Here is a 24859-nt window from a genome sequence, read left to right as displayed (position 1 = left end):
CACCTCTGAGCGTGGGTCCCGTGCGCTGGCCCCTCACATGCCCTTAGGAGAAGAGCCACGCTCGGGGAGTGAGATTATCCACGCACACGTTCTCGGCATGTAGTGAGTGCTCAGTACAGCTTGTCTTTCGCTGTCAGAGAACATTCTGGAGCCCGAGGGGTGCCACTGCTCTACGAGATGGGGAGGGGTCCCGGGGGAGTCAGATTCGTGCCGCATCACCGTTTGTGAAACGCCTGGGCGCCACCTCTGCCTCGGAGCACCTGCTCCAGGCCGTGGGGCCTGCTGCTATTGGCAGGTGGGAGGATGGCGTCCGAGGAGGCCTGGGGAGGCCACGGGGACGACCTGGCCGAGAGGTTGCTGTGCCAGCCTGTCTGGAAGCTGCAGAGACAAGCCAGCCTGGAGAAGGGTCAGGAGAAGAGAAAAGAGGCCTGGGAATAGGACCTTTGAGGGAGAGAGCTGAAGCAATGGATTTCTCTATCGTGGTCTGAAGACAAGAAGACCAAGCCACAGCCTGAACCCCTCCGTGTGCGATGCTCAGTGAGGTTTCTCCGCTCAGGACAGACAAAGCTTCTGATGATGGGGATTTTTTGATAGAACATCAGAGATGGTCAACAATATTGATTAAAATGGACTTAAAAAAGCTTCAGAGGAGGGCTTCCCTGGTGGCGCAGTGGTTGAGAGTCCGCCTGCCGATGCAGGGGACATGGGTTCGTGCCCCGGTCCGGGAAGATCCCACGTGCCGCGGAGCGGCTGGGCCCGTGAGCCATGGCCACTGAGCCTGCGCGTCCGGAGCCTGTGCTCCGCAGGGGGAGAGGCTGCGACGGTGAGAGGCCCGTGTACCGCAAAAAAAAAAAAAAAAAAAGCTTCAGAGGTGACGTTGAGACAGAAAACACATCACCATTACAACCCAAACAAGAGCAAGGCAAAGCAGACCCCACCTGGGGTCGGGGGTGACCCTCCTTTCCCTGTGTGAACTTCGCAGGCCGTCCCAGGTGCAGAGGTCCATCCACGACCAGATGTGTGACACTGGCGGTGGCCACTAGGCTGAGTTCTGTCTCCGACACATAATTGCTCAGAGCCTGTTTCCTCCAGTGCAGAGAGAAATGAAATTACCTGCTGCTCAGGGTGGCTCTGAGGCTGGCGGGGCCGAGTAGACTTTCCTAGTTCCCGGGACAGTGCCTGGGACACACAGTCCTTGGTGGCAGCTACAGCAGGGAGGAGTGACCTCCTGTAATGTAGACAGCGTCTGCATGTGTGCATTCGGCCTGGGGGCCGGGGGTGGGGGAGTCCCGGCCACAGCTGCTCAGGGGCACCCGAGGGTCCTCGTGCTGTGACTGCTCTTCCCCCTGGAGCCCGAGGACGGGCGTGCACACCCCTTTTCGTTGCGTTTCGCAGACCTTGCATTTTTCACCAGCTGAGAGTTGTGGCCTCTCCAAGTCAAGCGAGTTCTTTTGGCTCCGCTTTTCCAACAGCACTTGCTCGCTTTGTGTCTCTGTGTCACATTTCAATGGTTCTCGCACTTTTCAAGCTTTTCTATTACTGTCATATCTGTTATGGTGACCTGTGATCAATGGTCTTTGATGTTACTATTACAAAAAGACTACAGCTTGCTGAAGGCTCAGATGATAGCTAGCATTTTTTTAGCAGTACAGCATTTTAAAAACTAAGGCGATTACGTCATTTTAGACATAATGCTATGTGCACTTAATAGACTACAGGGTAGTGTCAACATAACTTTTGTATGTGGTGGGAAACCAAAGACGTGTGTGACCCGCTTTACTGTGGCCTTCGCTGTACTGCAGCGAGTGGCCTGGAACCGAGTCTGCATATCTCTGAGGTGTCTGTGGCTGCCTGGCAACCTGGCACAATTTAGCGGAAGGCTGAGGAATCGGTCCCTGAGAGGCGTTTCCCTGTGGTTTGCATGTAGGTAACATCACCTCATGTTCCTGGGAATGGATCAAGTAAGAGTAACCCCGAAAGGCGTGTTTCTATGCGTACTTACGACCTTCCAGGGTCGTCGGGCCTGGGGGGCTGCTTCCGTCTTTCCGCAGCGTCCACAGGACTGTTACCCTAGCCCCACTTCTGCTCAGCCAACAGCTCAGGCCCACTCTAACTCCTACGCGTGGAAGGCATTCTCGGATAAACGATACTGCGAAACGTGCTCTACTTTTAATAGGCCGCCCCCTGTAGGGCTGTATGTAGCACTGAAATGTGCTGAAAGCCAGATCAAATTTACTTTCCAAATGTACAGAGCACTCCTGGTGCTGTTTAGTCCAGGCACAGAGTATAGCCTAACTTACGTTTCATTCACAAGTTTACGCGATACGCACGTACCCACCATTCTAAAATATACGTTAAATGCATATGCACATGTTCACATTAGGAGTAAATTTACATGATGTCAAACCAGAAAGAAGCAGTAAAATAGACATTTGGATATGAAATGACCAGTAAATGTTCACTTTTAGTTTGCAGGCGTTATTCAGTGCTGGGAATTCTGGCCTTGTGAGGACTGAGGTAAATTCTGAGATAAATCAAAATAAAGAGTAGCACAGAGTGCGCTTGACTTAGAAACTTAACTAGCGCTTTATTTTATTTTATTTCGTTTTCTCTAAACCGCTGATCCTACGCTGGGAATCCCTTTTGGAATGTATTCACCCTTGTTCTACACACAATACATCACCCTTGTTCTACACTCACAATACAGCGGCTGGCTCTGGGCCGCCGGGTAAAACCAGCAAGACAACCCGGCAAGGCTCCTCTCGACCCTGTGGTGCGTGGCAGTGGCCCTGGGAACACTCGGACATGTCTGCAGACACCTAGCTGTCAGGAATGGGGATGGCGGTGCCACTGGCATCTAGTGGGTGGAGCCAGGGATGCTCCCCAACATCCTCCAACGCATGGGACGGCCCCTAGAGCAAAGAACGATCTCCTCCCGAGTGCCCACATTGCCCAGGTGGACAGCCCTGGTCTAGAGAATGAGGTGTTTTTATCAAGTCAGTGTGAAGAATCCACCCATAAATTGAGGAATTCAGTTCTCCTTGTTGGTCATCATAATTCCTACTCTTCCCAGACCCGAGCCGTAGAAACGATGCTCCCAAACGGCTGGAAAGTGAACACAGAAGCCTGTGGCCTTAAGGAGGAAACAGCCCACCCTGCCAGCTCCGTCTCTAAGCCACGCTGAGCCAGCCAGCCCGGGAGCGCCCCCTGCTCTGAACGCCGGGATCTGGTCACTCGGGCAGCCACACGGTGTGGACCCCCCGTGACGCACACAATCCACTCTGCTTGTGGACGGTGCACGGGCTGTGGGGTGACCCACACCAACTGTCCTGACTCCCTCCCTCCCTCTCTCCTCCCCCTCCTTTCTCTTTTCTCTTCATTTTTGTTGCTGTTTTTGTTGGGGAAGCATTTAAAGCTGAAGGGCTCATCCACATTCCGACTGCCCACTTTATAATCTGATTTTAGAGGGCGGCAAGGCGACAGCTACGTTGTAACATGGTTTGTTTATTTGTTAGAATGCAGCACCCCTTCCTGCATCGGAGACTTCGAGTTACGAGGGTCTCCGTTCAGAAAGGCTCTTGTCCTGACCTTGGCTTGTTGATCCTGACTGAACACGACAAGGAATTCTCGCTCCTGCGCACGGGGTCTAGACCCACCTTTGCGCAGGTGTTGTACCAACGGGCTCTCTCAACCCACTTCTAACATAGGGCCTGGTGTAAGACACACGTTTGTAAACTCTTCAGCGACCGTGGGCCTCTTGCTGCCTCAGACGACTGACTCTCCACGCTGTACTGAGACGCTCCCTGCTCTTTGGGACCGGCGGGGCCTGGGATTTGTAAGGTCAAGCCTTTCTGTGTGTTCAGCTCTGCTGATCCCTGCTTATAATAACCGTACAGCTTTGGGGCTCAAATCTCAATATTTAAGAGATCCACTCTCAGTGGGATTAGCACGCTTGTCTCTCAATGGCTGTTCTCTGGCATCTTATAACATCCTGGCTCTTTTTCTCGTCCCTTTTTGATTGAGAAAGACGTGCTCTTGGGTGACTTGAGAAACGTTTCTTGCAGATGGAGCCAGTGGCACCATGAGGGGGACGTCAGAGGGGAGCCATGGTCCCGAGAGCTGGTGTTCTAAGTGAGGCCCCTGGGGACAGCCCCGTTTTGTGGGCGAGGGTCTCTAGACCCTTAATTCACCAGTGGAGGCAACCCGAGCCCCCGTTAGGGGTCCCGCGCATGGAGGGGGTGTTTGCGGGAGCGAGCCATGCATACCTCCGATGGGAAGCGTAGTTGCCGGTGATGTGCCCGGAGCCGTCGCAGCCAGGGGTGGGGCACCTGCAATTACAAAGGCACATGGAAAGGCATCAAATCCCTGAACAAGTCACTTTCTTACTTATACAGTTCCAAAGTCTCTTTAATGCTGAGCCTCCCTGGGTGAGGAGGTGAGATGGAGCTGGAGGGTCCCCGCCAGGCTCGTGGGGCGTCCCCATCCTCGTCCACCACCAGGTGTGGCTCGGACCCCTTCTTTCCTCCGCGCACAGCGGTGCCGTCCAGGGACCAGCGATCTCGGGGCGGCAGCTGCCCCTCCTCCACAGCCGTGCGGCACCTTGGTCCCCAGGTGTCCACCCCATCTTCCCACCCCTTCCATCATTACTTCAAGTCCAGTGGAACCAGTCACAGCAGGACCCGTTGCTGCACCCTCCGAACACGATGCGTGACTGGTCATGAAAAGGCGCACACGGCGGCCCAAGACCGGTCCCCGTCTAAACTCAAAACAGTGGCGTTGCAACAGGCCCGTCACAGGGGCCCCTCCCAGCCCTGCCCCTGGTTGGCCCCAGAGGCTGGTGCGGGCAGCCTCCTGTACCAGCCCTGGGAGTTAGACTAGCTGTCTTTCAGACCGTCATCGGGCGCTCAGGTAGCTTTGATTTACCTTAAAACCCTTCTTACTTTTGACTGACGTGAGTAGGGCACAGATCTGTCTCGGTCCACAAGCCAAGTCAGCTGAGACGCTGAGATTAGTTTGGGCAGCTCTGCTGCCTGTGTTTAGACCTTTCCAGGAAACTCCGTGCAGTCTCTTAACTACCACATTGCCACTGTGCTAATGGGAGGGGATGTTTTTAAAGAGGGCTTTGTGGTCATTGCCCTCCGTGGAACTTCTCAAATACGCCATCTCAGGAATAAGCAGTCCTACAAAGACACTTTCACTTCAACCTACATCAGCTGCGTCTGCACCCACCAGGAATGTAAGAGTTAAGGACAAAAATGAAGAAAAAAATGTTTTTCCTTTCACTAAATTTTAACTCTCAAGAGACAAGGATGAGATGATTTAGTAACAATATTACCACCCAGTAGTAACCCTCAGATCATGCCCTGTGCTCCCCCCACCCCCCACTCCATGAGCATCTGAATTCCCGGCAGGGACAAAAATCACGAATTAAAAATGGTTCATAAAGGTACATGCTTCTAAGAGATTTCAATTTGCTTTCCACTCAGGAAGCCACCCTGGATACTGGATGTCGGGTTAAGGCCAGCAGATTACTTGCTTACAGACAGACTTTCTCAAAACCAGTGAGAGTGTCAGGGAGTGTGGTGGGCATCCACGCAGCTGGGCTGAGTTCAAGGGTGTGGATGTCCCAGTTTACAGTTAGATGCGCAATCCATTGTTGGTATTTAGAAACTGACAATTCTCATTTAGTCCTGAGAAAAGGAACGTGATTACAGATCTCAGGTGCACTGTTGATACTCAGCAAAAGGCTTAAGGTTTATAGACTGCTGTGGGAGAATAAAAAAGGCACTGAGGGAAAAGGGGTTGAGAAATCGTCCATGTGTCTAAGTGGAATCAGGGTTTAAAAATAGGAGTTTGGGGCAGAAGGAGTTTAACGCTGTCCTTCCATCAAAACAATACCCTGAATCAGATTGTTGGCCTGTCATTAAAGTAACAGCTGTTCATGAACTGAAAGTTTGACCTCAAGACTATTCCGTCAATAATGACCTAAATGACTGAATCTAACTGATTTCCCAAATGGCACCCCATGTGGAGACACCCCCAACCCCAGAGGGAGGAGGTTTTGAAAGCAGTAAAAATCATTCTAAGAGAAGCTAATCTGCATGCACATTTCTGTTTTGAAAATGTATCAAGAAACAGTAATGTTTCCTACCAGCCAATAATATACATGTGGCCTTGCTTTTTGGTCAAAAGAAAAAAATCCTTAAAGTCTTCCTAATTTAAGCGCCTAGTGCAAATTTATTTAAAATTTTTTCATTTAAACATGAGTAGAAATTTTTTAATGTCTTTTTTTTGATAGAGGCAGGAGGAGGTTGACACATTCTGTTCAAATTTAAGAAGGCATTTTAATCAAAATCATGCAAATGAAAACGAGAATTTACTAAATATAAAAAAAGAGAAAAGGATTTTGGAGTAGTTTTTGTGTGTTTAAGTCATTTACAAATGCATCATCTGATAAAAAAGAGGCATGTAAACTGTCCTTTGTCACCATGAAAACAAAGAAAATGTTACTGGCTCATTTTCAGACCTTTCACAGTGTCAGGAAAGAATAAACATTCCCAGAAAGAGGCCTGGCTTTCTTGAAAGGTTTGTTATTATTTTCAGGGTTTCAAGCTCAGCCGCTGGGGTCCAATCCCTGGCCTGCCACTTGCTGGCTGCGAGAATGTGGGGAAATTAAACCTCCAAGGTCACTCCCCTCAGCGGGGGGGGGGAAGAGGACGGAGGAGGGAGCTTGTCTTTGCTTGTTGGGAGCCTGTTGTGCCCTGGAGCTTCAGGACCACAGGGCTCCGTGCAGGCTGTGAACACACGCTCATGGCACCCACCCCTGAAAGAGCCAGCTCTGGTTTCTCGAGGGTGTTAAGTCGGCCTTTTCCTCTTTAGGTGGTGCTCCTGGAGCACACGAGGCAGCCCTGGATGGGCCCTCAAATATTCTTTCTTCTGCCAGCTCTATGGCGCTCATTTTCATGTTCCTGTTCAAGACTTTAAGGCTTTTGGAAACTCTGAGATGTACATACAAATTTCCTCGCTTTAATAAATCTCATCATTCAAAAATACACAGCTTTCTGAAGTCGGTGGATGTGACAATTCATGCATCAAAAGGGGTCTTTGCTCCAGGACGCTTGGTAACAGGCTGCTGTAGAATCGATGTGCAGAAATTCGATTCGCACCCCCTCATCTAAGAGCACCTTCTCATCTAAGAGCACCTCCCCATCTAAGGGCACCTCCCCATCTAAGGGCACCTCCTCATCTAAGGGCAGCTCCCCATCTAAGGGCACCTCCTCGTCTAAGAGCACCTCCCCATCTAAGGGCACCTCCCCATCTAAGGGCACCTCCTCATCTAAGGGCACCTCCCCATCTAAGGGCACCTCCTCATCTAAGGGCAGCTCCCCATCTAAGGGCACCTCCTCGTCTAAGGGCACCTCCCCATCTAAGAGCACCTCCCCATCTAAGGGCACCTCCTCGTCTAAGAGTACCTCCCCATCTAAGGGCACCTCCCCATCTAAGGGCACCTCCCCATCTAAGAGCACCTCCTCGTCTCAGGGCACCTCCCCGTCTAAGGGCACCTCCCCATCTAAGGGCACCTCCCCATCCAGGAGCACCTCCCCATCTAAGGGCACCTCCCCATCTAAGGGCACCTCCCCGTCTAAGAGCATCTCCCCATCTAAGGGCACCTCCCCATCTAAGGGCACCTCCTCGTCTAAGAGCACCTCCCCATCTAAGGGCACCTCCCCATCTAAGGGCACCTCCCCATCTAAGAGCACCTCCTCGTCTCAGGGCACCTCCCCGTCTAAGGGCACCTCCCCATCTAAGGGCACCTCTCCATCCAGGAGCACGTCTTCTCCGTGAGGGAGGCCCCTGTGGCTCACGCAGACCCGCGTGGGTAAAGTCAGAGCAGCACAAGCTGCACAGCTTGGGATAGAAATGGCAGCAGAGACCGACTGGGTTTCCATGGAAACTCCCGACAAGGCAGGCGCTGTGCTTGGCGCTCGGCGCCTGGCGCCTCGGGGAGGCCACCCAAGCTGATGGTCCACCCTGCTCCCTGCCAGTTGTCACCGATACTCGCACCGGGTCTATTTTAAGTTCCTATGGTTAGAGATGTAAAGTTGTGATAAATAAAACCCTTGCTTCTTCATTTTTTCCTCTCCACTCCAAAGGTAGTATTGGTAAAAACACTCTGAGACAGGGAATGATGAATACATAGTCTTAGAATCTCTGTAAATTCCAGACAAAAATATTGGTGATCCTTTGCCTTGTCTGTGATCTTGCATTTGCCTTGGAATTTAAGCAATGTCGAGAGAAAGTAATTTGGGGGTAGTTCATGTTACTATCTGGCTGGAAAAAATGGTCTTGTATAGACATTTAAGAATATCGATGGAAAAATCATAATAAAATGCTTTAAGCCATTTTTGCAGAATCCAGGCAAAAATCTACAAAAAAGAAATCAGGACCACTCACAAACTTCTGGATTTCTGATCTCCTGGAACTAGCCCTTCTCAGTAGGAACGGACTAGATTTCTGTGGCTTTTGTAGGTCTAGGACGCCAGAAACATCTCGGAGCCCAAACATCCCGGAGGCCCTTTGTGCTCATGACTCACTTAACCACCTACCCCCAAGAGAATCAATGCGGCTCACACCTCCACGGGGGTCTGAGACGTGTCATCAAAGGAGAACTGACTATCTGTGCATTACGGTACGTATCGTGGAGATCCTCTGATTTGCACAAGTGCACATCACAAAATGTGGCCACAGACCAGCTTCTCCCCTGTGCCTCTGATTCGTCCTTCTGTAAGACAGATAACCCCTTCTTGTGATTTTTCTCCTGTTTACAAAACCACGACCCTGACACAGGCTAGCAGAAATGGAAACAGTTCAATCTACTGACTGAAGTCGTGTGATCACCTAATTATCACGTTCCATCATCCTCTCTCTCTTTTGAAATGAAGTGAGGATTTGATAAGTAGTTGTATTAATGCATTTAAAGTACAGCTTTTTCTTTGCAAGAGGAGGGCCTCTCCTTAAACGATGCATACACTGTGCCCTTGCTGCTGCCTGTCCTGGGCTGAGACAGGTGGGCTGTCACATCGGCCTGTCGACAGGGAGGCAGCGGACTCCCCAGGAAGGCGTCCAGGGCAGCCTCAGATGCACGTCCGTTTGTTCTCAGCGATCAGGGCTGCCGGACATGACGTGGGCAAGGACCCAGAGCCGGGCAGTCTCTCTCCATCCACCTGGAGGCCAGCCTCGCCGGCCACGCAGCAGGACCCCTGAGGGTGTTCGGGCCTGGGAATGGTTGTGGTCCGGTGTAGTCCCGCCTGCCCCAGCACCTGCTACACCGGCAGGATGGGGCAAGGGCGGCCGGTGTCCCCCAGAGCCGGTTTGCAGGGAAAAATGTTTTGCGGAGACTCATCGTCTTTCATCTTGATAAAGTCAATTGCATATTTTTAAAAATCTTACAAATAAAGGCTGAAAGCACCGCCGCAGGTTTGAACTGTCCCTGGGGCTCACCTCGACCGTTTGAACCCACCCTACGAGGTCGGCCGGCAAATGTGCCCCGATTCTGAGTGTAGTAGCTGAAACAGACAGAACAATGCTCACTGAACATGTGGGATAATAATTTAAAAGGTGAAACTGAGATTCTGGGAGTTCTTTGAAGAATTTCATGGTGTGCTTCTTTAATGGCCTTTTCTGTCCCTTTCTTTCATGACCACTCTAACAGGAGAACTTGTTAAATAAAACACAAAATACTCTCAATTTTAAAAGAAACCATGAAAATGTAAGATTAGGCCTCGTCTAGAGCAGGAAAATATATTTGTAATATGATTCAGGTCACCTACGTAAAAGACTTGCCCCGTTTATATAAAAAGTTCAATTCAAAAACATTGTTTTGGCTTAAAGAGATGTGGTTCTAAAAATTTATATCTTTATTTTGAATTTTTTGTCATATAAATGGGAAACAGTAAAGAAATGCAGAGGATTGCAAAATAAAGGTATTTTAAAATAGAAAACGGATATATACTGATTCTAACGCTGCCCCTCTGCGATTTTCTCTCCAAGCAGAAGGGAACCGGGTCACTTAAAAGCAATATACATCACTTCTGTCCAATTTCCTAGGTATATTACCAGAAACTCTGAGGAAAGCCAAGATCTCCTAAATCACTTTTCAGGTTGTACAACATCCAGTAAGCTTCTCTTTTTTTGGAATTCGGTATTGAGTATGCAAATTTTGACCTTTCTCCCCCTCTGACCCCTGCCGGGCACATCTCACTGGGAGCCTCCCGCTGTCCCCACCCCCCCAGGGCCCATGTTTCACCCGGTCCCTTTTCCCACCTCCCGTTAAAAGCAGCAGGTGACACAGGAGCACCGAAGACACGCACTGAGGGCGTGGGCACGAACCCATGACGCCACTGCGGCTTTCTGGGATGGGGGCTTGGAGGGGGCAGGGGTCCTGGCCGGTGTTATGCCACCTGCACGGCCACCGCTCGCCTGCAGAGGGGGCTGGCGGGTGCCCCTCCCTCCCCGGCCCTTGGGAGAGGTCTGGGGGAGGCTTCTGCAGACTGGCCTCCCACCTTCCTCCCCAAGATGCAACCCAAAGTTTCTCCTGTTCCCAAGAGTCATGTGAGGGCCTTTACCCGGGATGCTTGCCACCTCCCAGGATTTTGAATTTCTACACATTTCAAGTTCTGACATTAGTAGACTTTGGGTGAAAGCCTTGATTTCAATAGGACATGTAAACCAAAACCACCTTTTTCTTTGGGTTCCAAGCACTTTTCTTTTTAAGCAACACTCAAATACAAACAAATAAATGAAAAAGAATTATAAAAGTGCCCTGAATAATTTTTTTTAAATTTCATTTTGGTGATTCAGATATCATTTTGGAATGGGTTGGGCCTCAGGTTACTAAGAGAACGGAGCGTCCTCCTGCAGATGAAGTTCAAAGTTGTGGTTATACGAGACCCAGGGCTGCTAGAATGCCCACGGAGCCGTGGGGTGGGCATGGGTGGTGGCTTGGTGGGTGCAGGGGTTTCACCAGAGCCACGATGCCCGCTGCCTGCACCCACCGGAGCACAGGCTCCGTTCTGCAAAGACCGTTTGGGTGATACGCTTACCATACAAGCCGCTGATAAACGGTGTTTACTAGTAGGTTTAAGTTCTGACTTAGAGGCTCACACGCCTGCCCTCAGCCTTGGGTCACCTCTAACGAGAGCCGTGAGTGCCCTCTTCTGCCCATCCCCCCACTCAGGCCCCCAGGGTGCCCTTGGAGGTGGATGCCGCCCAGGCCCTGGCTGTCAAAGCTGGACCGTAAGGGCTCTGGGGTGCTGGCCCCGGCCAGAGCGGGGGCTGGGCCTGGCCCTCTCCCGGGTCCATTTCCGGGGGACGCTCGAGGTGCAGGTTTGCCTGTTTGGGCAGCGGGGCGGGAGCTGCGACGCCAGTTCTGTTGTCCATGCTGCATGCAGTTCTGCACTTTCCGTTCATGCACCGGTGTGGCTCATGCCTCCCTGTCGGGGCGGGAGCTAACTCGGACCCCTGGGCACCACACTGAACCACTCGCTGCCCGCTGCCCGGCGTCCCAGGTACATCCAGGGACAGGCTCCTGTCCAGGGCGGCCAACGTACCTAGCAATGCTGACGTCCCTCTCAATAACGGGATGTGTCCATGGGGCACTGCTGCCGGAGCGCATGCACGTCCAGCAGCAGGGGAGCGGCTAGACCAGAGCTGGGGCAGCCGCGCTCAGAATTGGAATTGGACGCGGAGGACCCATGCAAAAAAGAACATACAAAAGGTGACTGTTGGAGAAACCGCCGCTCCACCCCGCCAGCCGTCCACGCACCTCGGGGCCGCCGCGCTCGCCGTGACTGTGCCGCGGCTGGGGCTTCGCGTCGGGCATGCAGGGGCCTGGGGGGGCCGGGTGCGGGCTGGGCCGCCAGGGGTTACTCACCTTCCTCGGTTACACTGAGCGCTAGGGCAGTCACACCATTTACATGGGGTGGAAACCGGGCGTTTAGAGACTCGTGTGCCCTCGGGGCAGGGGCTCCTTCTGGCCCCAGAGCGGCATGGGGATGTGTGAGGGTCCCCTCCGCTGCCCTCACAGCGTCCGCACCCACGTCCCCCACCTCTCGGGCGAGAAAGTCGGTGACCATATCCAACTGGTCTTTAGTGGTAAGAAGTCGACCCTGGACTGGTGAGCGGCCGGTGGTGAAGCCCACCGACCAGGATGGGGTCAGGGGGAGCTGCTGGCTCGTCCAGGATAATCTTCTCAACACCACGAACCAATGGGATGGCACCTGAGACGGAGACGGATGGCCACTGCACCCGGGGAGGCTCCAGGCTTCATGCACAGGCCACGCCCCACTGCCCGAGGCCACGGGGACAGGAGGGGCGGCTCAGGATGCCAAGGCCAAGTGTGGGGCCCAGCGTCGCTGGCCAGGTGGACACAGACTTCAGTGGGAGCGTGCCACGGGGCCACGTGGCTGTTACTTCCGGACGGTCAGAGCCATGGCGACTCTGTGGCCTCCGTCAGCTCACTTCCCTGTCCACAGACGGTTTAGAACTCCTCTCAAGGTATTGGAGGACGGAGGCTGATATAATTTAAAAGCAGGCCCGTTTCCTAAGCTATGGATGGCAGTAAGCATTTGGGAGGCAGGTCGTGCGGGGCAGAAGAAAGGACAGATTCCAGGGCCACGAAGCCACGGGGACTGGCCACGTGGTCCTTTGAAACTGCAATCTTGTGCCTACTTTTTGTGTTCTCACTTTTTTATGTTTGTCATGGTTATAGATCTTTTACTTTTTGAAGCCTCTATCTCATCTCATAGAGAAAGTCTTTTTATTCTAAGCAGGAAAAATTTAAAAAGATTCCATGCTCCGTCTGCTACCTGAGTAATCCCGGGATTCTCCGTAATTTCTCACGTTTTATGTTTTCTCTCTTTCTGTCCGTGAGCCTCGCCTCCTGCCCTGTCTTCTTGCTTACAGCTATCTGGTTTTAAACCCTTTTCAGTTTATTTTCTCCTCTCTTGGTCTCTCTGGCATGTCCTCCCTTCCTCTGTGGAATCTGCCTTTTCCCCTGTCTCACATCTTATTTTTGGTCAAATTTTAAATGATTTAATAGACGCTTAGTTTCGCAAAAGTTTTTAGAAATAGATTCATCAGATATCCTTGCTCTAAAGGTAAGAAGACAAATCCAAGCAGGTGCATTATATGTTTAAGGTCACGCGAAGAGGGACACAGCTGAGATTAGAACAGAAATCTCTCCTCATATGGTGCTTGTTTACTCAAATAGACTCTTTTTGAATGTCCTGTTTGTATCAATAATTCCTAGCCTACAACTGTATCGTATGGTCTAGTGCTTATCTGGGGGGAAGTTCATTTGACTGTAAAGACACAGGAGTTCACTTGTTCCCCTGTCTGCAGTTCACTGACCCACATGGACCTCTCAGTGTCTCATAAACGGGGCAAAGTGGAGAGTGGAAGCACATTTCTGTGATTTCCGTATCAAGGGCACAGTCACAAGTGGGATCTAAAAGTCACCGATTGTCCTGATTTCCCTCCGATTATGAGGAGGGACAAGAGAGCAGAAGGGGCCTCAGAACACCGACAACCCGTGTGGTCCTGACGTGGTGACCCCGTGTGCAGGTCTGGAATCGGGAAGGTTCGTCCCTCTGAGAAAGAGCCCAGAATAAGTCAGAATGTTCCTGGGAAAGTCCAGAAGGAGAGGCCTGACACGGTGAGGACGGGCAGACAGAGGAAGAGAGAGGAGGGCGGAGGTGGGGAGATGCTATGCAGGGTACGAACGGCCCGGGATCCCGGACACGCCTGTGTCCAGCCCAGGGCTGCCGTGGGTGGTCAGGTAGGGGGCCCGGGGGGCCGGGCGGACACTGTCCTCTCTCTGACCTCCGCACGTCTGGGCGCGGCGCACTGTTCGCGGGGGGGGGGGGGCGGGGAGCGTGGAGGGGAGCCTCTGCTTCCTTAGGGCCACTGAGCCCATGAGCAGGCATCCGCACCAGGCACCTGCTGGAAAAGGTGTCTGAGGGCAAGTAGGGAGAAGCAGCCGGAGTGAAGGGAGAGAGAGATGCCGAGAAGGACCGAGTGAGAAGCGGACCGAGGTGAGCCGATGGCGTGAGTGAGACGCGGCCGCCCCGTGACCCGCCACCCTGATGGGCCGCCTCCCCCGAGGCCAGGCTGTGGGCCCAGCCATGGACCCCTGCGTCCCGAAGACGCTGGCACTGCACAGCCTCCTGGAGGGAAGGTCCTCCAAGTGTTCTGAAGGTGACGAGGTCATGAGGCCTCGAGCCGGGTCACCTGGGAAAAAGGACGAGCACTTGGAAACATCTAGCTTGGAGAAGACTCTAGGAAAACAGTCCTGCACTAGAAAACCCAAGAGGCTTTCTTGAGGAGGATGGACCTCTGGCTCCGAACTTGCAAGAAGAGCTTTCTCAGGGGGCTGCTGTAAGCACAGGTGCTCCTGGGGGCCGGAGTGGCCACGGGGAGCAGAGGGACCCCCTGGGCGGGCTAGGCTGGGCCTGCCCGCGACCGTCCTGAAGGCCCCAGGGCCGAGGTCCCAGGTTTCCTCCACGGCCTGGGACGGCCCAGAGGGGCTGCGAGTGTCCACCCCCCAGGGAGACCAGGACCCCTCTGCAGGGGTTTCCGGGGGCCAGCCTCTCTCCAGGTGATTGCACACTCAGGGGAGGTCTTCTCCAAGCCCCTGGCAGGAGGACGCAGGTGCGGGTCTCCTGGAACCCCTGCCCCGGGCTGCCCGTCTCCACCCACTCCCCCACACCATCTCCTCTGTCTGCTCGAGCCAGTCTCACCCTCCGTGGGAGCCTGCGCTCCCTCGCACACGCCCAGGTCTGGACCCTTCAGTCCTCCCGGGCGTCACCTCGTCCTGCCAGGGGTCTTCCAGGCCACCCCTCCCGAGAGCTGCCCCCTCCTCTGCCCCTGGGTGCCCTCAGCACGCGGAAGCAGGGTGCTGTCCTCCGTGTTCCTGTCTCTTGCTTGGGCTCCGCGTCCGTGGCTCGGGTGGACGTGGTGAAGGGGCGTCTGGTTCCTCCCTCCCAGCCTGGACCTCGGCGGCCGATCCGTGCAGCGTTGCTGTCCTACTCAGGTTTCTGATTAGCAGACTAGGTGCTGAGCGTCCCAGCGCTGGTGTGGATGCTTCGGTGTGCGGGCGTGTGGGCTCGAGGGGCCTGTCCCAAATGCCCTTCCTGGTCTCAGCGGGTCTCAGCAGCCAGGGGACCGTTCAGCTGTGGCTCAGGAAGCGAGCCCGTCCTCCACCTAAGCGCCGGCTTTCTTTCCAGCCAGAGTTGGCGAGCTGCCTTATCCTGTCCCCGGTCTGTGGGCCCTGGCACTGCCCACCCAGCTACTCTCGTGGGGGAGGAGGGCTGAGGATGCTTTCTGGGGGGGGGCGTCAGCCTGCTGACCAGTGAGGCTGTGGCACTGACCAGGTCATAGGTCGTGAGCATCTTTGTGTGCGGCGCTGGGTGGGGGACTCTGTGCCGAGGAGAGGTGAGCCCAGCACCCGGCACCCGGTCCCTCCCCTGACCCCGGCCCTGAGGTCCAGCTCTGAGGCAGAGGAGGGACAGGATGGACGCTGCCCAGCAGCACTCAGGACCCTCGTCAGGAGGAAAGAACCAAAGTAACACAACTTAGCTGTTTTGTGTTTTTAAAGGTGGGCTGGGTCACAGAAATCCCGCATCTCTGGGAGGCTGCTGACCTTTTGCCCCTGGCGCGGAGGACAGGCCCGGAACCCGCTTAGGCTTCAGTGCAGTGTGGTTGGTAAGAGTGGCCACTCTCACTGATCCCCATAGTCCCAGGCCATTGCAGGGCGAGTGCCAGTGGCCACTAAGGCCTGCATGAAGCAGCGGATGGTCCCACCGCTCACCTAGGCTCCCCAGCAGCCCTGGGTGCTGGGTTCTGCTACCTTCACCCAATCTCACAGACGAAGCAGGCACAGAGGTGCCCAGGATCGGCCCCAGGCTGGGCTTGGATGCCAGCTGCCGGCTCGAGGGCCAGTGGGTTTAACCTGCAGCTGGTCTGATGGGATGGGCTTCTGGGACCGTGGCAGCAGGTGCAGACGGAAAGGTAAGAAAGGACACATTTGAGGGATGCTCGGAGTGAGCCTGGGAGGGCAGACTGGGGTCATGTGGGGATAAGCACCCATGGGGCCACAGGAAGGGGGAGGGGAAGCGGGGAGGGTTGGGACCCGGTGGGCGACAGGGAGGGACCCCTCACAGCAGGCACAGTCATGTCCCCTGGACCAGTCACTGGGTGAGAGAAATGGAGGTGCAGGTACAGGTCCCGCCCTCCAGGCCTGGGCAGGCTGATGGGAGGTGTGGGCAGCAGCCCTGGAGAGTCCGCACGCACGGCCGCCGGTGCGCGCTCGGTCCGGACGCCCCTCTGCTGGGCTCACAACAATCTCTGTGCCTGTTTCCTCCTATCACAGGGTCTGGTTCAGACGCGTCGGGTCCTCCTGAGCACTAATCACCAGCGGGGACAGGGGTCCTTGTCCTGGGGTGTGGCATTCTGCCTGGGGCGCGTCCCAGGTGGCGCCTGGCTGTCCTGGGAGCGGGCTGCAGGCTGCAGGGGGCTCCGTGGACAGTTCTGCTCTCACACCCAGGACGCCGCACGGAGCTGTGGGCAGGGAGCTGAGCTCAGAGGCACAGGTGCTTGTTAGGGAGATAAACAGACCCCAGATCCAGGTCACTGTGGACGCATCGCCACTGCAGATTCTCCATTATTACGTGCACGGAAAACTCTTCCCAATGAAACCATGTTGTGCAGTCTGCCGATTGTGGAAAAAGTAAATGTCAACAACATCGATGTGTGTTTAACGGAAGGCAACCTGGATCTGATTTTTAAGAAAATCATTTAAAAATATGGTTGTTCCAGGGCATATTTTAATGGAAACTTCACTTGCCCAAAACCAAAAATGTGTTTCATAGGAAATGAATCACATTTAAAAATGATTTTTGTTATGTAAGCTGTAAAGAAAGAATCAGAATTATGTTTTGGAAAAAGGAAGGAAGGAAAAAGAAAGAAGGAAAGGAGAGGACATTTTTAACTGGGAACATTTAGAGGACCAGAGGACTGCAGTCATTTTTAATTTTCCCGTTTCATCAGCAATTGCGTGGGGAGATCTCTCGGGCGCGGGGGAGGGGGCATCCTTCAGCGCAGAAGGCAGGGCGAGTGTCACCAAGCTGGGAAGAAGGCTCTCTGGAGGACATTCCGTCCCCCCTGCAGCACTGCCCTTCCCCACCCCGCGGCACTACAGGGTTGCCCGACACTGGGAGGGACCACAGGATGAGGGAGGGAGTTGCTATGGCAACTCCCTCCCTCAGTCATCCGCATGGTGCTACAGGTTCTCTGTGTGCAGGAGAATTGGGAAAACCTGGTTCTGAGCAGAGAGCGCTGAGGGGGAGGCTGCCCCAATGGCTGGGGAGGGGTGGGGATGCCGGAGAGGCAGGGAAGGCCTTTCACAGGGTAGGGCTCAGCTCAGCCAGCCTCTCGCCCGAATGGCAGCACACGACCAGAACCAGGAACGGTTGGGACCCACACACTGGCCTCCAGAGCTTCAGGAACCAGGGCTCTGAGGGCCTGGAGGGCCGGGGGCCTCCCTGCAGCCGGCACCCCTCGGGGCCACCTGAGTGACAGTGACTCAGAGCTCGGTTGGCACTTCTGTGTCCCAGGACATAGATCAGAGTCCTATGCTGCCACCATCCTTTCCCTTCAGGCTACTAAGGACGACACATTGGGCTGGGTGCGCACGTGTGTGTGCAACACACCCACAGGCTCATGGAGGACAAGCTCGCGTGGGGCTGACGGGAAGCGTCTTCTCCGCAGATGGGAGGACCACGGCGTCCCCGGGCTCTGTGGCCTCTGTGCTCCACAGCGGGGACCTGCACCCACCAGGCTCTGACACGTCCCTCCTCTTGTCAGCCCTCCCCAGACTTACCCCATGGCTGCTGTCTACCCGGGTCTAGAGATAAAAGATCTAGGGTCAAAAAAAGCCACGTGACTAGTCCAGGATGCCCGGCTAGTAAGTGGCCAAAGAGGGCTGTGACTCTAATTTGCACGGACCCGGAGCCTGTGTTTGCCTCATTATGTGGCAAGGACACTCATTTCTTAGACCAGGAAAAGAGCTCTCGACCTAATAAGCCGTTTACATTTAAAGGACATGAAAAATAAACGAACGTCATCCGTTGCTTGTCGAAGTAAAAATAAACGAATGTCATCCCTTGCTTGTCCAAGTAAAAATAAACGAGCTTCATCCTTTGCTTGTGGAAGAGGCCGTGGGGGGCCTGGCACATCCTTGCCTCACATGCTTCCAGGCCGAGGTGTCAAGCATGGGGGTTGTTTCCTCCACCTGTAGGACGCCAGTTCTTACAGAGGCTCCCGGACGTACTGAAGTCCAGTCATAAGACTTTGTTCATTGAGGTGATTCACTGAAATTATTTCCTGGCCCAGAGAAGACTGGCTCCCTTGCCAGAAAAGCGCCGTGAATTCCAGGAAGTCCTCACGCTCTGTCACCATTGGCCGCCTGGGGACTGGCCTTTCTCTGGCTGTTCTCAGCTCCACTCCCCTCTGTTGGACGAGGGACATGGAGAGGTCACAGCCTTTCCACCTCCCAGAGAGAAGCAGCCTCCCAGCTCCACGGGGCCCCTCCCGGGTTGCGCCAGGAGCCTGCTGTCCGCTTGGCGGGGGGGCGGGGGCGCTCTACCTCCGCAGAGGGTGGCTGAAGCATCCCAGCCCTCACCTCTGCCGCCCGCAGCTCTCCAGCTGTCTTTGGACCAGACCAGCCACGGGTAGAAGACAACGAAAGCAGCTTTCTTCTCCTGGACCTGGGCGCCAGTCCACCGTCAACTCTGAATCACCTGCTCTGGTGGGATTCTGACAGGGGCACTTTCCATGACTTTTATCTTTCATTTGTGCAATTTATCAGCGCCTACCACACACCAGAAACGCCAGTCACATCGTTTTCTCCTCTAGTTTATGGGCGATTGGGCTGAAATCCCGTGTGTGCGAAGAGCGGCTTGGAAATTTCAGCGGAAGCGTGATACTCCAAGTCACGCAGTATCGGACCTGTTTCCTGTTGGCGGAATAGTTTCCAGCGTGTGGAAACCCATTCCCTCAAGATATACCTGGGTTTCAGATGGTCGTTTCTCCTCCTGCTCTTACCATTTTATTCACCGTGCCCTCTGCTAGAGCTGTTTGTTGGTGAAATGGATACATTTGGCATTTTGAGTCTGTACTGAAGGGCAAGGAAAGGGCAGCAAATGGCTATTAGAGGAAACCAGCAGGGGAGGAGGTACCAGGTACAAGGTGGCCCCTTATTAATCCTGAAGCCCTTCTGGTTTCTGGAGTCAGTGAACCTGCTTCCCAACGAGTGTAATTTAGCCTCACCCAAAACTCGTTATTTTGATGAACTGAAAACCACATGCCTTAGAGTCTAAATGGGATCCTCCTCTATTAGGCAACTTCCTTAACCCCGAAGGCCGACTCCTTAAAACGACTGGGAAATCTGGACGTGCCCTGATGGAGGGGCTGCCGGGGGGCTGCTGGAAGGGACACCGGCTGGGCCGACGGGTCCTGGTCCGATAGCTGAGTCTCTTTGTGATGCTGGGAAGGTCGCTCAGCCTCCCTGCCCTCTACGCCCTGCCCTGTAGGAGGGTCGTGAGCGCCCCTCCTCTGCTGAGCTCAGCACCCCCCAGCCTTGCACCAGGCCCAGACGCAGCGTGACCTCGGGGGACCCACACACACATCCTGTAAGTTCGGCGGAAGACGTCACCCTCACTTTTTCTAGATAAGAGAACTGAATGTCAGACGTCTAATCAACTCACTGAAGACCACGCAGCTAGACAGAATAAAAGATCTGAACCGACGTTCTGTGGCCCCAAGTCCTGTTCCCCCCTCCTCCATCTCACCTGGCCCAGACGCACCGCCGGCCTTGCACCCTGAAGGCAGCTGCCTGCCCTGTCTGTCTTCAGCGTCTCAGGGCCGCCATGGATGCTGAGATCATCGGTTGTGCAGATGAAACGACAGCAGAGCATTGGGAAAGAACTCAAGTGCCAGAAAGTATAAGATGCCATGAAGTATACGAGGACTTGAGATTTAAAGCAAGGCTATCGTTTCTGATACCAGGAAGTTAACATCAAAGGCTCCCTGAAGGTCACGCCTGAGACAGAAGTTCAGGAAGAATCAAAATGGGTTTGCATGAGATGAGGTATTTGTGGAAAAGCTACAGCACGGTCCACGATACACTGGCTGATAACTAGTCCAGGGGACGTGGGTGCAGCCTCACCCCGGTGGAGCCGGCATGTAACTAGGAAAGTTGAAATGCTATCTATTGTAGACTAGACTGCCTAGGACATCGGGATCTAGTCTGCTTTAGATCTACGAAACGGGGAGAGAAAAAAGAGAGGGTTTCTCAGTATCTCTGGCACTGTTCTGACCCACAACGATGCCCAGGGAATAACAATGCCTCTCTTTCCAACATGTGCTCGTCTTAAAACACACGTCATCCAAAAAAGGCAAGGGAACTGCATCGAGTATTCAAGGCACATTGGAAAGTAAAGAAATGACAGAGAAAAAGATGATCAAAATATGCCAGTTGGGAAAATGTTTTAGAATTCAGAAAGTGGGGAGAAGGGAGTGAAATTAGTACGGGGTGAGATCTGATGTGAGTTTGATGGGCTGATGGACATTTTTATTTGATGATTTTAAACCTGATTTGCAAGTCTGATATGAGCATTTTAAAATAATACCATATTAGACAAGAGAGAGAAAAAGACATATTAGGAAAATGCAATCCTTTTATCTTTGAAATATTTTGATCTTGGTTGTTGGAGTTTCCAGCATAAGAGGTTGCATTTCATTCATTTGTTGCTGGAATTGGGTCAGACTTTGGGGGTTGATTATCTTTGTCTTTCTTCCCCTGACCTCCCTCACCCCCAACCCAGCTGGCCTCACGTCTGCGGAGGCACCTTGGCCTGGCCCACCAGGCCCCCATGGGCCGTTCCTGCTTTCCTCTCAGGCCTCAGTCCTTCAGGAAGAAACTCTTCTCTGGGAGCCGGCGCTGTCCTGAGACCTCTGCAGACAGAAGCCCGTCTCGTCCTTACCGTGAACCATCAGGTGGCTGTCCACATTGCCCGGCTCTGGACGTAGACGGGAGAGGGCGGCAGGGCTGGGCCCTGGAGCCAGGAGGCCTGCTGGGGGTCCTCGCCGCTAAGCCCTGGCCCTGCTCCTGAGTCCCCGGAAGGGTGCCCGGGACCACCCAGAGGTGGGAGGAGGTCACCCCTTGACGCTTACTGCCCTTCCTAGGTCGCACTTGCGCAAACCCGAAGGTGTGAAAATGTCTCCTGGTATCTGAGGGGCCTTTATCAGTGCAACTCGAATGTCCCGCCTGGACTTTTAAAAGGGTTTTTACAAAGAAAGCAGTTAATCGACAGACCTCAAATACTCACAATGAAGCAATAAACAGGATTTTAAATTATTTCTACTTAACTTAAAAACTGGCTCCATTTGATAGCCCCGAGGAACTTAAAGCCAGAGACAGGCATTTTCAAGGGCGAAAAAATCTTGTCATGACGTGACACGGGGAGAAAAGCAGAAACACCTGAGAGAGACGGCGAAGACCCCAAGTACACGGCGACAGCGTGACCGAGTCACTGCGGGATGATTCTGGCCGGAAGGTGTGGTTCCGCCGAAACAGACCTCCCTTTGGAAAGAGGCCAGAAGTAGCAACAATGACCGGAGTCCACTTCGCTTCACCAGCGACGTGTCCAGAGCTGAGCGTGACCCAGGCCCCGTGCCAGGGGCTGCGCTTGCCCCCAGCCCAGCCCTTCTGAGCCCACCTGCCCGTGGCCCCCAGGGAGCCCTGACCCCACGCGGTGAGAGGGCTAAACTGAAAACACAGCCCATTCCACTTTAAAACAAACAAACCTACATGGAAAGCCCAACGAATAGATACACATTCCTTGGGAGTCCAAAACTTTGGAGAAGAGAGCATGCGCAAAGTTATACGGCCAAAAAACATCTGAACTGAAAGTCTCGGAAAGGGCAACTCTCTTCCATCTAACACACGTCACAGGTGCTGGAGAGAGACCGCCAGGGACGGCCAGAGATGGCAGAGGGGGTGGGGTCTGTGGGGGGGCTTTGCAGGAAGAGAGAAGCTACAGTCAGGAGGGAGGAGGTGGGGGGGACCGCGGGAGGTGCCCCGATGCCCCCGGCGAGAGGATAAGCATCTCAGTGCCTTCCACAAACAGCCGTGTCTGGAAAACAGGTAAAACTCACGTGGGGTGGGTAGACGTGGAACGATGCAAGCTGTCCCTTCCCGTAAGTCTTAGGTCCCCGGCTGTAAAGGGGTTGTCTGCGCCCCTCTGCGCTGCAGACTAAGTGGCCTGGCGGTCGGGAGAGAGAAGTGCTTCTTCTTCCCCTTTTCAGAGTTGTGCTCAGGCCCTCCAGCTCCACTGACCTGTGGCCAGTGCTGGCCGGACCCGGCTCTCGTCCTCCGCACCCACCCCTGCCCCCCCGCCCCACAAGGATGCTGCGAGTCTGCGCAGGGCTCAGGGCACAGCTGACGGGCAGCTTGGCCTCCCACTGGACAGTGATGCTGTTTCCTCCCCGGCTTCCCATCCAGCAACCAAGAAGGTATGTCTTTCCTCCATTACTCACTCGGAAATCGCCGTCCGGGTGCAGGAGACGCCACGTGCGTCCAGCAGCACGCGTCCAGGGCCGCGCCATGCGTGTGCCACCAGGCTTTCACCTCCACACGTCCCTGACACTGATGCCGCCCATGTGCAGCTCTGTCCCCTGTACAGAGGTGACCTCATTGAGCTCGCCCGCCACCACTGCCTCCTTTGCACCCAGGGCAACAGTGTTTCCGAATTCACCGGAACCTTCCAGGTCATCTGGCCGAATCCCCTCCCTCCACAGTGGAGGCCTGGGGCTCAGAGACGTGGCCGCATCTGCCCAAGGTCACCTGGCTGACCTGTCTGCAGACCCCACTACTTTCCCTCCGCAGTTCTCCCTGCAGAATTCCTGGGCTCTTTACCAGGCTGTGTTGTACAAGTCATCTTGTTCTGATGCGTTGACTGATTTTCTCAACGGCTTGGGTTCCCAGCGCAGTGCGAAGTGCTGTTGAGAAGGAGTTGGGTGCTGAAGTCCTGAGGGGTGCCCTCAGGAACCTCTGCTCTGTGTCCGGTCCAGGTGACCACACAGCCACAGTGTGAGATGGGACATGATGTCTGCAGAAAGAAGCCAGGGCGCCGGCGTTGTGGCTGTGGGATCTAAGCCCAGGTGAGGGGATTAGCCAGCTCAGTGAAGGGCCGACCTGGCTCCATGGCTGGGCTCCTGTAGACGGTGGATTTGGATCGAGAGGAGGGTCAAGGAAGGTCACCTCAAGGGGATGTGCCTGCTTTGCAAAGGGCCAAGAGGGGCAGGGCACCAGAAAGTTCTTGCACCATGAAGCATGCATACACTGTAGACAGTTACTTGAAGAATTAAGAAATATGCATCTCAGGATCTCTCAAGCCATCTTTAAGCCTCAAGGTGAAACAGTCTGCAAATCTACGTTCAAGGTGAAACCAAGGCTAGTCTCCCATGAAAGTACATCCAGCTTCACCGTCCTCCCTCTCTGCCCGACGCAGAGCTGGGGGTCACCCGCCTTAAGTGTGGATGTGATCCTCACGGCAAGAGCGGAAGCAGCACCGTTTGATAATCAGATCATTGCCGGAACCAGCTGCTCCGAAAGGCCATCGTTTTCACACTTTCCCAACCTTCTCCCAGTGCGTCCGTTCAGCCTCAGCTTGACTTATCCAAGGAGCCCGGCAAGAAGAGTGAGCGTCAGGGGAAAGTGGGCAGGTGAGGCCCCTACCCCGATGGATGGAGGTCCTGTCGCTCTGACAATGCTTTAAGAGAAAAACGCATCACCACAGTCACATTTAAATGGTCCCCAGTGGTTACAGAGCTATCGTCACAAGTCAGATATACTATTTCCTTTCTGAAACGTCGTCCCGTCCAAACACAGCCCATGGTGCGATTTGTGGGCTGGCTGCCACCGTCAGTAAGTGGGAAATCCTTGGTGCTGCCCCATTCTATTGGGAGGAAAGGGGCCTGCCAGACATCGGAGGGAACGTATTGTGACGGACTCGGAAGTTTTGTGATAATTTCCGTTTCCAGGAAGTGATCAGGTTACCCCGGGGCTCCTCCCACTGAGTTCAAACAGGAGACCCCGAGGCTGGGCTGTGGCCTCGGTCCTTGTCTTCTCCGCCGACGCTCACTCCCACTGATTCATTCCGCTAGTTGAGCAGCTTTAATCGCCACGTGTATGTTGGCGACCTCCACATCCCGGGTTCCAGCCCCCGTCTCTCGCAAACTCTGCGGGTGCTCACACGACCCTCTCCCGACCGCCTAGGACATTCAACCCTCCGCGGCCTGGCCCGCTCCCCACCCCCGCCCCCCGACTCCCCTGCAGGCTCCTCCTGTTTTCGGAAACTGCAGGTGCTGGGGGCACCTTTGGGTGGCGCGGGTGCCTTCACACTCACGCCACGTCGCGTTCCTCGGGCAGAGCCCCCAGGTTCTGACCGCTCCTGCAGCTGCTGTGCTCCTGACCTCGCCTGTGGGATCATCTCCAACCCGGAGGGTCGCCACGGCCTCCCAATGGGCCTTCCTGACCTCCTCTTGGCGGGAACTGGAGCGATGAGTGGAAGACATCAGGTGATGTCTCTGCTGTGCCGAAACCCAGCCCCCTCAGAGTGGAGATCAGAGTCCTGCCAGGTCCTGCAGGCCTGATGGGATCTGATCCCTGACGCTCTGCTTCACGTTCTGGAACCTTCCCCTGGCTGTCCCTCCTCGGACCCCCAGGCGTCCCTGCCAG

The 24859-nt window shown here is 54.4% G+C and overlaps 1 protein-coding gene across 3 annotated transcripts in view; it reads right to left on the bottom strand.

The window, feature by feature from the left end:
- MYT1L (myelin transcription factor 1 like) overlaps positions 1-24859 on the bottom strand; it is a 136459-nt gene that overhangs the window by 31285 nt on the left and 80315 nt on the right. For all 3 annotated transcript variants that reach the window (XM_065891462.1, XM_065891463.1, XM_065891464.1), the window contains exon 15: positions 4266-4328. In XM_065891462.1, the coding sequence (XP_065747534.1) occupies positions 4266-4328 (63 nt within the window). The remainder of the gene's footprint in view (positions 1-4265; positions 4329-24859) is intronic.

The sequence above is a fragment of the Phocoena phocoena genome, chromosome 14 (assembly GCF_963924675.1).
Source record: "Phocoena phocoena chromosome 14, mPhoPho1.1, whole genome shotgun sequence".
NCBI lineage: Eukaryota > Metazoa > Chordata > Mammalia > Artiodactyla > Phocoenidae > Phocoena > Phocoena phocoena.
Note: the sequence above shows the minus strand (reverse complement) of the source record. Positions and strands in the feature narration are given on the sequence as shown.